The 17501-nt window shown below is 46.4% G+C and overlaps 1 protein-coding gene across 3 annotated transcripts in view; it reads left to right on the top strand.

The window, feature by feature from the left end:
- PAXIP1 (PAX interacting protein 1) overlaps positions 1 to 17261 on the top strand; it is a 118927-nt gene extending 101666 nt beyond the window's left edge. For all 3 annotated transcript variants that reach the window (XM_063921876.1, XM_063921875.1, XM_063921874.1), the window contains 5 exons: positions 7558 to 7658; positions 8291 to 8425; positions 9869 to 9944; positions 10018 to 10082; positions 16790 to 17261. In XM_063921876.1, coding sequence (XP_063777946.1) covers positions 7558 to 7658; positions 8291 to 8425; positions 9869 to 9944; positions 10018 to 10082; positions 16790 to 16801 — 389 coding nt within the window. In that variant the 3' untranslated portion in view covers positions 16802 to 17261. The remainder of the gene's footprint in view (positions 1 to 7557; positions 7659 to 8290; positions 8426 to 9868; positions 9945 to 10017; positions 10083 to 16789) is intronic.
- The last annotated feature ends 240 nt before the right edge of the window (positions 17262 to 17501 follow it).

Below are 17501 nucleotides of genomic sequence, written 5' to 3'. Positions count from 1 at the left end.
GAAGCCTCAGTTGTAGGGGCTGAGGTATATGTGTACCTGGGAGGCAGTACAGGGTTCTTAGACAAGCAGGGAACCTTTAGAACAAATGCCCGAAGGCGTGACCAAGACAATGAAGGAAAGTTCAAAGGTTTATTAAACACAGTTCAGAGGAATACGGATGACTTGGTACAGGTAACAGGAATCACAGTTCAGAGAAATACTTGGGATCGATGGCGGAGCACCGATGGAGACTTGGGATCGATGGCGGAGCACCGATGGAGACTTGGGATCGATGGCGGAACACCGATGGTGACTGGGGATCGATGGCGGAGCACCGATGGAGACTTGGGATCGATGGCGGAACACCGATGGTGACGGGATCGATGGCGGAACACCGATGGTGACTGGGGATCGATGGCGGAACACCGATGGTGACTGGGGATCGATGGCGGAACACCGATGGTGACTGGGGATCGATGGCGGAACACCGATGGAGACTGGGGATCGATGGCGGAGCACCGATGGAGACTTGGGATCGATGGCGGAGCACCGATGGTTACTGGGGATCGATGGCGGAACACCGATGGTTACTGGCAGGGCAGAGCACCGCTGGAAGCTAGAAGCTGGAAGCCGGTCTCAGGTAACTGCCAGTCACAGGGAGCAATGTAGACACTGCAGAGTCAGGCTGTACAGCAGAGAAAGTCCATGGAAGAACTGCACACTGGAATCACTGAAGACAATTGAAGCACTGACATCTTTCCACCCCAGGAACAAGATATTTATACCAGCTGGGAAACAGGGATTGGCTGGCTGATTAACCAGAGACCAGAGTGCAGCTGCTGGGTAATCAGGCTGAGAGCAGAGTGCAGCTGATAGGCTGAAAGGTAACATGTGATTAGGAAAACATGGCTGCGCCCATGTTAGCTTTTGGAGGGAAAGATTGTTTGTAACTTGCATGTGAAACTTAACCCTGATGCTGCCAGAATCACAGTAAAGAGATTAGAATCAATGAGATGCAGCGTGCTGCACACAGACAGTGCAGATGGAATCCAGGCTTGGAACACTGGGACAGTCTCAGTAGACATTTGGAAGGTAAATACTGATAAGGAATTACCTGGATCGTGACAGCACCCCCTCCTTTAGGAGTGGCCCCAGGACACTTCTTATAAATTCTTTACCTGAACAAACGGAAGGATCTAGATTGAATCCTGATGAACTTGAACTGGCTGGAACCAGATGAGACTGTACTGGACCTATGGACGAGACCAGATTGAGTCCAGACAAACTTGAACCGGCTGAGACCGGCGGAGACTTTGGGCCGACGGATAGGACAGGATTGAGTTTGGAGACCGTTGAATCAGCTGGAACTGAAGGAGTCTTTGGACCTACGGATGGAACCGGATTGGGCCCAGAAAAGCTTGAACCGGCTGGGACCGGAGGAGTCTTTGGATTGACATTCGAATCAGCTGGAACTGAAGGAGTCTGAATCCGGTTAGAACCGGAATGAGTGGTATCTGAGTGTTGTTAGACCATCCTGGACATGGTCCATGCTGGATGCCAACAGGGTGGTGCTCTCTGAAGACGGCAAACAGGAGTTCATAACTGCATCTGTAGCACAAAAATTTCCATCTGGGAACTTGGCTCGGGATACTTCCCTTGGGGCTGAAACTTTGGTGACCCCTCCTGGGGTTGACGAATCAGACACCTCTCTCAGGGTTGTTTTCTCCAGCACCCCTCCTGGGGTTGACAGATCAGAAACTCCTTTTTGAGAAGACTCATATGCCCCTACTAGAGCTTGAACATTGGATACCCCTCCTGGGGTTGTAGACACAGACGCCCCTTCTTGGGCTGTAGACACAAACGCCCCTTCTTGGGCTGTAGACACAGACGCCCCATCTTGGGCTGAGTAAAGAGCGTCATCATTCCAGGAAAGTTCGGACGCTAGGATCTGGTACTGTACCAGATATTTACCGACTGTTCGTGTCCCCTGACGTAGCCTGAGGATATCAGAGGAGGCAGAGGTCACACGACCTGGTTCGTCAAAGATGCACCTGAAGGTTGCCACAAAGTCTGCATATGAAGAGAGCAGGGCATCAGACTTCTCCCATAGAGGTGATACCCAATCGAGGGCGGAGCCACTGAGGAGGGAGATGATGTAAGCAACCTTGGTGCGGTCAGTTGGGAAACTGCCAGGTTGTAACTCGAAATATATCTCACACTGCTTTAGGAAACCCCGACAGGCTTTTGGGGAACCATCAAACTTGGCAGGTGTCGGTAAATGGAGACAAGGAGCAGAAACGGGAATGGTGGGTGGGGATACCACCAAAGGTACTGCAGTCGGCACACTGGACGCCCCTGAACCACGGAGGGTTACTTGTATTCCATCCAGCCGAGAGGAGAGGTCCTGGAGACAGCGGATCACATGACCCTGTGCAGTCTCTTGACGTTCAAGGCAGGCTGCAAGTTCTTGCATCGGCCTGGTCGCTTGGACCTGGTCTCCGGCCGGATCCATTAGGTCAGTGCTTACTGTCACAAACTGAGGGCTGGTGCTGACCAGGGGGAAGCCTCAGTTGTAGGGGCTGAGGTATATGTGTACCTGGGAGGCAGTACAGGGTTCTTAGACAAGCAGGGAACCTTTAGAACAAATGCCCGAAGGCGTGACCAAGACAATGAAGGAAAGTTCAAAGGTTTATTAAACACGGTTCAGAGGAATACGGATGACTTGGTACAGGTAACAGGAATCACAGTTCAGAGAAATACTTGGGATCGATGGCGGAGCACCGATGGAGACTTGGGATCGATGGCGGAGCACCGATGGAGACTTGGGATCGATGGCGGAACACCGATGGTGACTGGGGATCGATGGCGGAGCACCGATGGAGACTTGGGATCGATGGCGGAACACCGATGGTGACTGGGGATCGATGGCGGAACACCGATGGTGACGGGATCGATGGCGGAACACCGATGGAGACTTGGGATCGATGGCGGAGCACCGATGGAGACTTGGGATCGATGGCGGAGCACCGATGGAGACTTGGGATCGATGGCGGAGCATCGATGGAGACTTGGGATCGATGGCGAAACACCGATGGTTACTGGGGATCGATGGCGGAACACCGATGGTTACTGGCAGGGCAGAGCACCGCTGGAAGCTAGAAGCTGGAAGCCGGTCTCAGGTAACTGCCAGTCACAGGGAGCAATGTAGACACTGCAGAGTCAGGCTGTACAGCAGAGAAAGTCCATGGAAGAACTGCACACTGGAATCACTGAAGACAATTGAAGCACTGACCTCTTTCCACCCCAGGAACAAGATATTTATACCAGCTGGGAAACAGGGATTGGCTGGCTGATTAACCAGAGACCAGAGTGCAGCTGCTGGGTAATCAGGCTGAGAGCAGAGTGCAGCTGATAGGCTGAAAGGTAACATGTGATTAGGAAAACATGGCTGCGCCCATGTTAGCTTTTGGAGGGAAAGATTGTTTGTAACTTGCATGTGAAACTTAACCCTGATGCTGCCAGAATCACAGTAAAGAGATTAGAATCAATGAGATGCAGCGTGCTGCACACAGACAGTGCAGATGGAATCCAGGCTTGGAACACTGGGACAGTCTCAGTAGACATTTGGAAGGTAAATACTGATAAGGAATTACCTGGATCGTGACAGCATGATTCTGTACACGGAACAGAAGAGGGTTTTTCTCCCGGTGGAAAAAGCCCAGGACCTCCAGAACATGTTCAGAGACTTGATAAAACCAAAAAGAGTGTCTGTTCATCAATGCACTCGAGTTCTGGGGGAAATGGTGGCAGCCTACGAGGCCGTCCCCTTTGGCAGGTTTCATGCAAGGACGTTTCAGTGGGACCTCCTGGACAAGTGGTCCGGGTCCCATCTACTAATACATCAGAAGATAAGCGTGTCTCTCCTGTGGTGGCTGCAAAGTGCTCACCTTCTAGAGCAGGGGTGTCAAACTCAAATTCATCGGGGGCCGCATCAGCAGTTTGGTCCCCATCAAAGGGCCGGTTGTATCTGTAGGTCTATGTGTCCACTCTTTATTATCATAAATTAATGTCACTGCATTCAATTATTACTGTTTTTTGTAATAATGTAAGTAATAACTAGCTCTGAAAGCAGAAACATAGTCAGAATAATGACAAGTAGATATTCAAATGTACAATTATTGTACAATGTATTGAAAAATGTTTTTTGGTAACAAACATTAATTTTTTTTTAAACATACAAATATTGCCAAACACTTTATTAAACATATGGAAAACACAAGGCCATCTGCCCCCTTTTATAGTGCCCAGCCATCTGCCCCCTTTTATAGTGCCCAGCCATCTGCCCCCTTTTATAGTGCCCAGCCATCTGCCCCCTTTTATAGTGCCCAGCCATGTGCCCCCTTTTATAGTGCCCAGCCATGTGCCCCCTTTTATAGTGCCCAGCCATGTGCCCCCTTTTATAGTGCCCAGCCATGTGCCCCCTTTTATAGTGCCCAGCCATCTGCCCCCTTTTATAGTGCCCAGCCATCTGCCCCCTTTTATAGTGCCCAGCCATCTGCCCCCTTTTATAGTGCCCAGCCATCTGCCCCCTTTTATAGTGCCCAGCCATCTGCCCCCTCCATTTACTTTACTTACCTTTTACTTCTTTCTTTCTTTTACTTCTTTCTTCTTGCTCCTCTCCGCGGCGTCCGCGCGCTCCTCTGATCCCTGGAGATGTCGGGCGGACGTCACGTGATGACGTCACGTCCGACACCCAGGGAGCAGTGCGGGGCAGGAAGAAGTCGGGCCAGGTCCCGGAAGGTAAGTAATTTTTTTTTTTTTTTTTTACTTGAGCCATTTTTAAAATGAATTTACTCCGTGCAGGCACGGAGTAAATTCATTGAAAAAAAAAAAGGGGAGGCTGCAAGGCTGGCGGCGGCACCGCGGGCCATCAGACGAGGTCTGGCGGGCCGGATTTGGCCCGCGGGCCTTGTGTTTGACACCCCTGTTCTAGAGGGTCGCAGGATCGGCATTCTGGACTGGGTTCTGGTGACCACGGACGCGAGCCTCCAAGGATGGGGAGCAGTCACACAAGGAAGAAATTTTCAGGGGCTATGGTCAAGCCAGGAGGCTTGTCTACACATCAACGTACTGGAATTGAGGGCCATATACAACGGCCTATGACAAGTGGAGGGTCTTCTTCGCGACCTACCGGTTCTGATTCAATCAGACAACGTCACAGCCGTGGCTCATGTAAACCGCCAAGGCGGGGCAAAGCAGAGTGGCAATGACGGAAGCCACCAGGATTCTTCGCTGGTCGGAAAATCACGTAAGCGCTCTGTCAGCGGTATTCATTCCGGGAGTGGACAGCTGGGAAGCAGACTTCCTCAGCAGACACTATCTCCATTCAGGAGAGTGGGGACTTCATCAAGAAGTTTTTACAGAGATAACAAGTCTTTGGGGAATTCCTCACATAGACATGATGGCGTCACGCCTCAACAAGAAGCTTCGGAGGTATTGTGCCAGGTCAAGGGACCCTCAGGCAGTAGCGGTGGATGCCTTGGTGACACCTTGGGTGTTTCAGTCGGTCTATGTGTTCCCCCCCCCCCCCCCCCCCTCTTCCTCTCATCCCATCTCAAAAATATTGAGAATCGTAAGACAAAAATGGGTGAAAACAATACTCATTGTTCCAGATTGGCCTCGAAGGGCCTGGTATTCAGATCTTCAGGAGATGCTCACAGAAGATCCATGGCCTCTTCCTCTCAGGGAGGACCTGTTACAACAGGGGCCCTGCGTTTTTCCAAGACTTACCGCGGTTACGTTTGACGGCATGACGGTTGAACGCTGAATCCTAGCTTGGAAAGGTATTCCGGAGGAAGTCATCCCTACTCTGATAAAGGCTAGGAAGGGAGGTGACGGCAAAACATTATCACCGATTCTGGAGGAAGTATGTTTCTTGGTGTGAAGCTAAGAATGCTACTACGGAAGATTTCCATCTGGGCCGTTTTCTCCACTTTCTACAGACAGGAGTGGATATGGGCCTAAAATTAGGCTCCATTAAGGTACAGATTTCGGCCCTATCTATTTTCTTTCAGAAGGAATTGGCTTCTCTCCCAGAAGTCCAGACTTTTGTAAAGGGACTACTGCACATTCAGCCTCCTTTTGTGCCCCCAGTGGCAACTTGGGACCTTAACGTGGTGTTACGGTTCCTGAAGTCTAACTGGTTTGAACCTCTTCAAACTGTTGAATTGAAATTTCTCACTTGGAAGGTGGTCATGTTGTTGGCCTTGGTATCTGCAAGGCGGGTGTCCAAATTGGCGGCCTTGTCTCACAAGAGCCCCTATTTGACCTTCCATGTGGATAGAGCAGAGTTGAGGACTCGTCCTCAATTTTTGCCTAAGGTGGTTTCTTCATTTCATATGAACCAACCTATTGTGGTGCCTGTGGCTACGAGTGACTTGGAGGATTCCAAGTCCCTGGATGTAGTCAGGGCCTTAAAAATCTATGTAGCCAGGACGGCTCGAGTTAGGAAAACAGAAGCACTGTTTGTCCTGTATGCAGCCAACAAAGTTGGCGCTCCTGCTTCGAAGCAGACTATTGCTCGCTGGATCTGTAACACAATTCAGCAGGCTCATTCTATGGCAGGATTGCCGTTAACAAATTCGGTAAAGGCCCATTCCACTAGGAAGGTGGGCTCTTCTTGGGCGGCTGCCCGAGGCGTCTCGGCTTTACAGCTTTGCCGAGCAGCTACCTGGTCAGGTTCAAACACTTTTGCAAAGTTCTATAAGTTTGATACCATGACTGATGGGGACCTTGCGTTTGCTCAGTCTGTGCTGCAGAGTCCGCACTCTCCCGCCCGGTCTGGAGCTTTGGTATAAACCCCATGGTCCTTACGGAGTCCCCAGCATCCTCTAGGACGTAAGAGAAAATAAGATTTTAAACCTACCGGTAAATCTTTTTCTCCTAGTCCGTAGAGGATGCTGGGCGCCCGTCCCAGTGCGGACAAAATCTGCAAGGCTTGTATATAGTTGTTGCTTACATAAGGGTTATGTTACAGTTGAGATCAGTCTTTAGCTGATACTGTTTTGTGTTCATACTGTTAACTGGTTGCGTATATTCCAGTTTATACGGTATGGATGGTGTGGGCTGGTGTGAATCTTGCCCTTAGATTTACAAAATCCTTTCCTCGTATTGTCCATCTCCTCTGGGCACAGTTTCTCTAACTGAGGTCTGGAGGAGGGGCATAGAGGGAGGAGCCAGTGCACACCCATTCTAAAGTTCTTTATAGTGCCCATTTCTCCTGCGGAGCCCGTCTATACCCCATGGTCCTTACGGAGTCCCCAGCATCCTTTACGGACTAGGAGAAAAAGATTTACCGGTAGGTTTAAAATCTTATTTTTTTTGCTGAACAATATACCAACTCTCCAAAATACAAATAAAGTTGTAATTCAGAATGCTGACAAAAGAAAGCGACAATGTTCTACAACTCCAGCTATGAAATGTCTAATAAAATGTACATCCTGCTATATGTTAGTCTTTATTTACATGTTTTGCAATAGACAGTCATTTTTTATTTTTTTTTCTCTCCCGCCCAACTAGAGGAACAGAGCTACATACTGCGCGATGCTGAGGCTGAAGTGCTTTTCTGCTTCAGTTTAGAGGAGTCCCTAAAGAGAGCACATGTTGCTCCCCTCTTCAAGGTATGATTCTGTGAGCATTCCACCAACCAGAACACCAGTTCAGGAAAACATTAGCTATCTGTGAAGGTATATTACAAGCTTACTGTAAATCTCATTCTGTCACAAGAATTTTAATCTTGTGTAAGAACTTCCATGATTGTATCAATTTTAAGTTGTAAGACTATGGAGGGTATTCAATTAGGTCTGTTCAGTACTTTTTTAGGGCAAATGGGGATTCACCCTATTCAATTCTATTCAGTGCTATCTTTTCATTTAGACGAATCCACGTGTTTTCCCACCTGCGCTGGCAAAAATGTGGGCTGTTTTCGCTGATTTTTAGACATTTTCCCCCAATGCCTTTTCACAAAAAAAAGTGAAAAGGCATTGGCGAAAATGCCTTAATAATGACCCACAATTGAATACCACCCTATGCATCCACTAAGGAGCACTATTCCAGTTCAGTATAAGTATGACTGTAATAAAGATCATTTATTTACTCTTACACAAAGCTGTTTATTAAACTTAGGGGCTTTTTTAGATAGTTTTCATTATTTTGTTTAACGAACATTAAAGCCACCAATCAAACAAGTGACTTTTCTCACTTTTTACTGTACTTAGCAGTCTTGCAAAAATGATTATTTTATGTTTTTTAGGGCAAGTATTTTTACATTACTCCCGGGATATGCCCCAGTTTGTCAACAATGAAATCTATTGTGGAGTGTGCGGGTGGAAAAATCTTAACTAAACCCCCTTCTTTTCGGAAAATTGTAGAGCACAAGCAAAATAAGGTAAGGTAAACAACTGAGTGAGACGCCTATCAGCTTAGTGTTGTTCGCGCTACAATAAATGCATTAAAAATGGGTCAAATGAGAATTAATTGTGCCGTACCTCATGATTGATTGTATTCTAAAATTTGTACACTGCGTGTTTAGAAAAGGTCACAAACATGACCTATTTCTCATGCATTGTAGAGCAGTACTAGTTGTGTTCCACTACAACATTTCTACTAAGCCCTGTTAGTTGTTAAAAAAAAATCTGCCCATGTTTTGCAGTGAATGTGTGAGTTAACTATTAAATAGTTTGCATGCATCAGTCATCTGCAAACATATATGGAACTCTGCTACTGTAGGAAGGGATTTGGGCTGTGAGACCGGCGGTAGGGATCCCGGAGGTCAGCATACCGACCCCGCCATCCCGTCCGCAGAATGCCGGAGGGGTTGCGAGCACAACAGAGCCCCTTGCGGGCACGCTGCGCTCACCACGCAGCGGGCTCGGTGGACACCCACGCGTGGGAATCGTACCTGTTAGTCGGCATGGTGACTGGCGGGATCCTGAGTGGCGGTCACATGACCGTATCCTGTAGGAAGATGTACAACAGCAGAGCTCGGCAAGTAGCTTATAAGCAAGAGAAAAATCAGTAATTCCAGTAACCTTACACTTGTTTAGCTGCTGACTGAATACTTTGACCTGTGATGATGAGAGGAGGTGGCAGGTGCAGAATGTTTGCTTCAAATTAGTGAACATTGGGTGGTTCAAAGCTTAACTGGGTAGCTCCTAACAGGAGTTCTCACAACCAACATTTGTATGCACCGTTCATAGACAAGGCGTTCTCATAACCTTGCACTCTGTTAGGAAGCAGTATAGGGTAGGTCAGAGGTTCTCCAACGCGGTCCTCAAGGCATCACAACAGTCCAGGTTTAAGTTTATCCATTCTTGGCCACAGGTGACTTAATTAGCACCTCAGTCAATTTGATTTAACCATCTGTGCTGAGACATGGATATACCTAAAACCTGGCCCGTTGTTGTTGGAGAACCTCTGGAAAAGGTAATGAAGTGGATAAATTAAATAAAAGATTAAACACAGTAAAAATAAGTGCATTGATCTAAAATATTTTAGACACTTAAGTACTTTCAATTAAAAAATATATATCTCATAAGAACTATATCAGTTCAGATGAAACTGACCCCAGTCTCTCAGGTTGAAAGTGTTCCCCATTAAGGTTATAGTGAATTTAGTGTAATCATATAGAGTTTCTAGAGTTAGAAAATCTTTCAGAGGCAGCTGAGCAGTGCTCTCCTGTCTGGTGATACTTCTTGGCAGCAATAATAAAGTGTTTCCTTGATAAATATACCGTCAAATCAAATTTTTTTTATTTATTTTTTCCAGTTATTGCTTAAATATGTAACGAAAAAATCCATCCTTCATTTCACCATTATCTGTTCTTTTGTAGAGTTTAGCAGAGATTATCTTGATATCATGTGAAAATGATCTACATCTGTGCAGAGAATATTTTGCTGGCAGTATAGGTACGTATAACCTTAGTGACGTATATCTCCAATGATTTAATTGTGTATTAATATCTACATTTATTTTTAATAGATGTCCACAGCGCAGAATTTGTCCTCACTGGAGTTCTCACACAAACATTGGATTATGAATCATATCCTTTATAGTAATGTGGCAGTTCCTGATGTCATATTGTATAGCGAGTTTGAGGATTCCACATGTGTATTTAGGATTCCATTTGGTTCATAGAAAACCTATCTATCCATCACACAGCAGTGTCTAACATCTGTAAGATCAACTGCAGAGGATCATTAAAGATCATGTACAGCTTGTTAATTTTTTTATTTCTCTAACGTCCTAGAGGATGCTGGGACTCCGTAAGGACCATGGGGATAGACGGGCTCCGCAGGAGACATGGGCACTTTAAGAAAGACTTTTGGATCTGGATGTGCACTGGCTCCTCCCTCTATGCCCCTCCTCCAGACTTCAGTTTGATACTGTGCCCAGTGGAGACTGGGTGCTTTCAGGGAGCTCTCCTGAGTTTCCTGTAAAAGAAAGTATTTTAGTTAGGTTTTTTATTTTCATGGAGCCTGCTGGCAACAGACTCCCTGCATCGAGGGACCGAGGAGAGAGAAACAGAACCACTTCTCTGAGTTTCAGGGCTCTGTTTCTTAGGCTACTGGACACCATTAGCTCCAGAGGGATCGATACGCAGGTCTCACCCTCGCCGTCCGTCCCAGAGCCGCGTCGCCGTCGTCCTCGCAGAGCCGGAAGAAAGAAGCCGGGTGAGTATGTGAAGAAAAGACTTCAGAGGCGGCAGAAGAAATGATCTTCATAAGAGGTAACGCACAGCAGTGAAGCGGTGCGCCATTGCTCCCATTCACCTCACACACTCCGGTCACTGTAAGGGTGCAGGGCGCAGGGGGGGCGCCCTGGGCAGCAATAAACACCTCAGGTGGCAAATGCACATATATACATGTACAGCTGGGCACTGTACATGTATAAAAAGAGCCCCCGCCATGTTATTGTAATTTTGAGCGGGACAGAAGCCCGCCTCCGAGGGGGCGGGGCTTCTCCCTCAGCACTCACCAGCGCCATTTTTTCTCCACAGCACCGCTGAGAGGAAGCTCCCCGGACTCTCCCCTGCTTGACACACGGTGAAAGAGGGTTTTAAAGTAGGGCTGGGGGGCACATAATTGGCGCATATACATTATACATAAGCGCTACTGGGTAAACATTCTGTGTTTTTTCCTGGGTCATATAGCGCTGGGGTGTGTGCTGGCATACTCTGTCTCTCCAAAGGGCCTGGTAGGGAACCTGTCTTCAGAAAAGAGCTTCCCTGTGTGGTGTGTCGGTACGCGGGTGTCGACATGTCTGAGGTTGAAGGCTCACCTAAGGAGGAGGGGGAGTGTATGAATATTAGGTCTCCGTCGGCAGTGCCGACACCTGACTGGATGGATATGTGGAATGTTTTAAGTGCTAATGTAAATTTATTGCACAAAAGATTAGACAAAGCTGAAGCTAGGGTACAGTCAGGGAGTCAACCCATGTCTGTACATATGTCGCCGGGACCTTCGGGGTCTCAGAAGCGCCCACTATCCCAAATAGTTGACACAGATACCGACACAGATTCAGACTCCAGTGTCGACTACGATGATGCAAAATTGCAGCCAAGGGTGGCTAAATGTATTCGATATATGATTATCGCAATTAAAGATGTTTTGCATATTACTGAGGAACCCCCTGTCCCTGACACGAGGGTACACATGTATAAGGGAAAGAAACCTGAGGTCACCTTTCCCTCCTCACATGAGCTGAACGAATTATGCGAAAAAGCATGGGAAACTCCAGACAAAAAACTGCAGATTCCCAAAAGGATTCTAACAGCGTATCCTTTCCCGTCACAGGACAGAATACGGTGGGAATCCTCCCCTAGGGTAGACAAAGCTTTGACACGCTTATCAAAAAAGATAGCGCTCCCGTCCCAAGATACGGCTACCCTCAAGGATCCTGCTGACGGCAAGCAGGAGGTTACCTTGAAGTCCATTTACACTCATTCTGGTACGTTGCTCAGACCGGCAATTGCGTCGGCCTGGGTTTGTAGTGCTGTAGCAGCATGGACAGATTCTTTATCAGCGGATATTGAGACCCTTGATAAGGATTCCATTTTAATGACCCTAGGGCATATAAAAGATGCTGTCTTATATATGAGGGATGCTTAAAGGGACATTAGTTTACTGGGTTCCAGAATAAACGCTATGTCCATTTCTGCTAGGCAGGTCTTATGGACCCGACAGTGGATGGGGGATGCCGACTCAAAGAGTTTTTGCCGTACAAGGGTGAGGAATTGTTTGGAGGGGGCCTCTCGGACCTCGTCTCCACAGCTACGGCAGGTAAATCGAATTTTTTGGATTTAAGTGCAATTAGATTGTGTTCCCTCACAATCTAAGAAAGCGCCTCATTATCAAATGCAGTCCTTTCGTTCAAATAAAAGCAAAAGAGTACGGGGATCGTCCTTTCTTGCCAGGGGTAAGGGCAGAGGTAAAAAGCTGCACAACACAGCTAGTTCCCAGGAACAGAAGTCCTCCCCGGCCTCTGCAAAATCCACCGCATGACGCTGGGGCTCCCCTGAGGGAGTCTGCTCCAGCGGGGGCACGTCTTTGACTGTTCAGCCACATCTGGGTTCAATCACAGGTGGATCCCTGGGCAATGGAAATTGTTTCCCAGGGATACAGGCTGGAATTCGAAGAGGTGCCTCCTCGCCGGTTTTTCAAATCGGCGCTACCAACTTCTCCCCTGGAAAGGGAGATAGTGTTACAGGCGATTAAAAAATTGTGTCTTCAACAAGTGGTGGCCGAGGTTCCCCTGCTTCAGAGGGGGAAGGGGTACTACTCAACCTTGTTTGTGGTCCCGAAACCGGACGGTTCGGTCAGACCCATTTTTAATTTAAAATCCCTGAACCTTTACTTAAAACGGTTCAAGTTCACGATGGAATCGCTCAGAGCGGTCATCGCCAGCCTGGAAGGGGGGGATTTTATGGTATCGCTGGACATAAAGGATGCATACCTGCATGATCCCATTTATCCTCCTCATCAGGCGTACCTGAGATTTGCGATACAGGATTGTCATTACCAATTTCAGACGTTGCCGTTTGGGCTTTCTAAGGCCCCGAGAATTTTCACCAAGGTAATGGCGGAAATGATGGTGCTCCTGCGAAAGCAGGGTGTCACAATTATCTAGTACTTGGACGATCTCATAAAAGCGAGATCACGCGAGAAGTTGCAGAACAGCGTATCCCTTTCACTGAAGGTGTCACAGCGACACGGCTGGATTCTCAATATTCCAAAGTCGCAGCTGGATCCTACGACTTGCTTGTCCTTCTTGGGCATGATTCTGGACACAGACCAGAAAAGGGTTTTTCTTCAGGAAGAAAAAGCACAGGAACTCATGACTCTAGTCAAGAACCTGTTGAAGCCGAAACAAGTGTCAGTGCATCATTGCACTCAAGTCCTGGGAAAAATGGTGGCGACATACGAAGCCATTCTTTTCGGCAGGTTCCATGCAAGGATTTTCCAGTGGGACCTATTGGACAAATGGTCCGGGTCACATCTGCATATGCATCAGCGGATCACCCTGTCCCCCAGGGCCAGGGTTTCTCTCCTGTGGTGGCTACAGAGTGCTCACCTTCTAGAGGGCCGCAGGTTCGGCATTCAGGATTGGATCCTGGTGACCACGGACGCGAGCCTCCGCGGTTGGGGAGCAGTCACACAGGGAAGAAATTTCCAAGACTTTTGGTCAAGTCAAGAGACTTGTCTTTACATCAACATCCTGGAACTGAGGGCCATATTCAACGCCCTAGGTCAAGCGGAGACCTTACTTCGCGACCGACCGGTGCTGATTCAGTCGGACAACATCACCGCAATAGCTCATGTAAACCGCCAAGGCGGCACAAGGAGCAGGGTGGCGATGGCGGAAGCCACCAGAATTCTTCGCTGGGCGGAGAATCATATAAGTGTACTGTCAGCAGTGTTCATTCTGGGAGTGGACAACTGGGAAGTGGACTTCCTCAGCCGACACGACCTGCATCCAGGAGAGTGGGGACTTCATCAGGAAGTCTTCGCACAGATTGCAAGTCGGTGGGGATTGCCCCAAATAGACATGATGGCGTCCCGTCTCAACAAAAAGCTACAAAGGTATTGCGCCAGGTCAAGAGATCCTCAGGCGGTAGCTGTGGACGCCCTAGTGACACAGTGGGTGTTCCAGTCGGTCTATGTATTTCCTCCTCTTCCTCTCATACCCAAGGTGTTGAGAATAATAAGAAAACGAGGAGTGAGAACAATACTCATTGTTCCGGATTGGCCACGAAGGACCTGGTATCCGGATCTGCAGGAAATGCTCACAGAAGATCCGTGGCCTCTTCCTCTAAGAAAGGACCTGTTGCAACAGGGTCCCTGTCTGTTCCAAGACTTACCGCGGCTGCGTTTGACGGCATGGCGGTTGAACGCCGGATCCTAGCGGAAAAAGGTATTCCAGATGAGGTTATTCCTACGCTAATAAAGGCTAGGTAGGACGTGACATCTAAACATTATCACCGAATATGGCGAAAATATGTTTCTTGGTGTGAGGCCAGGAATGCTCCTACGGAAGAATTCCATCTAGGCCGTTTTCTTCACTTCCTACAAACTGGAGTGAATTTGGGCCTAAAATTAGGCTCCATTAAAGTTCAGATTTCGGCCTTATCCATTTTCTTCAAAAGGAATTGGCCTCTCTGCCTGAAGTACAGACTTTTGTGAAGGGAGTACTGCATATTCAGCCTCCTTTTGTGCCTCCGGTGGCGCCTTGGGACCTTAACGTGGTGTTAAGTTTTCTTAAGTCACATTGGTTTGAACCACTTAAAACAGTGGAGTTGAAATATCTCACTTGGAAGGTGGTCATGTTGTTAGCCTTGGCTTCGGCTAGGCGAGTGTCGGAATTAGCGGCTTTATCACATAAAAGCCCCTATCTGGTTTTCCATATGGATAGAGCGGAATTGCGGACCCGTCCTCAATTCCTACCTAAGGTGGTCTCATCCTTTCATATGAACCAACCTATTGTCGTGCCTGTGGCTACACGGGACTTGGAGGATTCCGAGTCCCTTGATGTGGTCAGGGTTTTGAAGATTTACGTGGCCAGAACGGCTAGGATCAGAAAAACAGAAGCACTGTTTGTCCTGTATGCAGCCAACAAGGTTGGCGGCCCTGCTTCAAAGCAGACTATTGCTCGCTGGATCTGTAACGATTCAGCAGGCGCATTCTACGGTAGGATTGCCGTTTCCAAAATCGGTTAAGGCCCATTCCACTAGGAAGGTGGGCTCGTCTTGGGCGGCTGCCCGAGGGGTCTCGGTACTACAGCTGTGCCGAGCTGCTACTTGGTCGGGGTCAAACACCTTTGCAAAGTTCTATAAGTTTGATACCCTGTCTGAGGAGGACCTCCTGTTTGCTCAATCGGTGCTGTAGAGTCATCCGCACGCTCCCACCCGTTTTGGTATAATCCGCACGCTCCCACCCGTTTGGGTATAATCCCCATGGTCTTTACGGAGTCCCAGCATCCTCTAGGATGTTAGAGAAAATAAGATTTTAAACCTACCGGTAAATCTTTTTCTCGTAGTCCGTAGAGGATGCTGGGCGCCCGTCCCAAGTGCGGACTACTTCTGTAAGACTTGTATATAGTTACTGCTTTCATAAGGGTTATGTTATAGTTTCGTAGGTTATGGACCGATGATATGTTGTTGTTCATACTGTTAACTAGATTGTATATCACAGGTTATATGGTGTGGCTGGTATGAACTAGATTGTATATCACAGGTTATACGGTGTGATTGGTGTGGCTGGTATGAATTTTGCCCTTAGATTAACTAAAATCCTTTCCTCGTACTGTCCGTCTCCTCTGGGCACAGTTTCTCTAACTGAGGTCTGGAGGAGGGGCATAGAGGGAGGAGCCAGTGCACACCCAGATCCAAAGTCTTTTTTTAAGGTGCCCATGTCTCCTGCGGAGCCCGTCTATCCCCATGGTCCTTACGGAGTCCCAGCATCCTCTACGGACTACGAGAAAAAGATTTACCAGTAGGTTTAAAATCTTATTTTTTTTTATACAGTTTTTATTAAAGCCTGTCTAAAGAATCTGTGATCCATATGTTCATGGACGTAATAGGCTGTATTGTGAATGCATTAGTTAACAGCATTTTTCTGAAATGCATTGGGAGAAGTTTTGGCACAAAATTACTTACAATATGAACTACATTTCACACTACAATGTATTTAAATATGAGAAGAGTATTTTGAATACATTCCCTAGCATAATAAGGAATTGGTGGGCAGTACATAAATACTGTTTCGACCAGCTTGCAGAGTCCTCTTTCAGTGGACTCTTGTGATCGACTACTAAGCAAGTTCTTTCACAGAGAAACTTAGACGGTATTTATATACTAAAGGTCGATTTTCATAGAATATTGACCTTTAGTAAATATACCCCTAGTTGTGTTGCTTTGGTAATAGTTATATGTGGAGAGTTTATAGGTTCTTTATTGACAACAGCTCCACCTGCAGTTACAGATTGTCCATCTTTTTGAAGTGCATTAAGAATACCAAATATGTTTTTGTGTGTTAAGATATTGAAAATGAACACTATTCTAAACAAAAATGTCATGTACTTTAATGTATGTGTGATCTAGTATATCATTTTTATGGGTTTCATAGTGCCTCAAACTTCTGAATAATAGTCATCAAATAAAATAAAAAAACCAAAGACCAGATCACATCCTATATGTACTTAACTTTTTTTTTTACAGTGTTTGTTAATCTTAAGGTTCCTTAACCAGCACACATATAAATTCACATAAATGCTTATGAAAGCCCAGGATCTTCTGAACCTTTGAAGAACATTGTGTTGTCAGTCATATTGAAGGGCACCAAATGTTTTTGCTCATCTTGTGTTTCTGGAAAAGATTTCCTTGGTGAACATGCAGAAGTGGATGGAGAAGTAAATTATGTGCATCTCTTTTTTAGGATGTGTATTTTGTTAAATTAACAGAAAAGATTATGTTTGTATCATAGTGTGGTAAGAAAAAAGAAAAAAAAACCTCATGGGGTTTAATACATTTCCATGGGTTTCTTGTTTATTATGTAAAATAATGAAGGTACTTGTATTTTTGTGGGGGAGCGGACGAAAGGCTAATGGTTTTGTTTAAAAATAATAGAATTGGAAAAATAAACATTTTGTATTATTTTATATTTCTAAACCCAGAGTTCATTTTTATATTGTTATTTTCCAAAGCTTAAAATAAATGTACTTTGGTTGTATGTTTTCTTTATTACTTGCTTTCTATGCATAAATTACTTTTCATAAAAATTCAGGAAAAATAAAATATCAAAACACTGAAAAAATAGGCACATGGAATAAAATACATTTTATATATAGATATACATTTTTTATATTTTTTTCGTGGACGAGAATAGATTTTATTTTTAATAAATGTAATGATTGTCGGACATAACACATCCCACTGTTTGTCATGGAGGCATATCATTTGTGGTTTGCAG

The sequence above is a fragment of the Pseudophryne corroboree genome, chromosome 5 (genome assembly GCF_028390025.1).
Source record: "Pseudophryne corroboree isolate aPseCor3 chromosome 5, aPseCor3.hap2, whole genome shotgun sequence".
NCBI classification, from domain to species: Eukaryota; Metazoa; Chordata; class Amphibia; order Anura; family Myobatrachidae; genus Pseudophryne; species Pseudophryne corroboree.
Note: the sequence above shows the minus strand (reverse complement) of the source record. Positions and strands in the feature narration are given on the sequence as shown.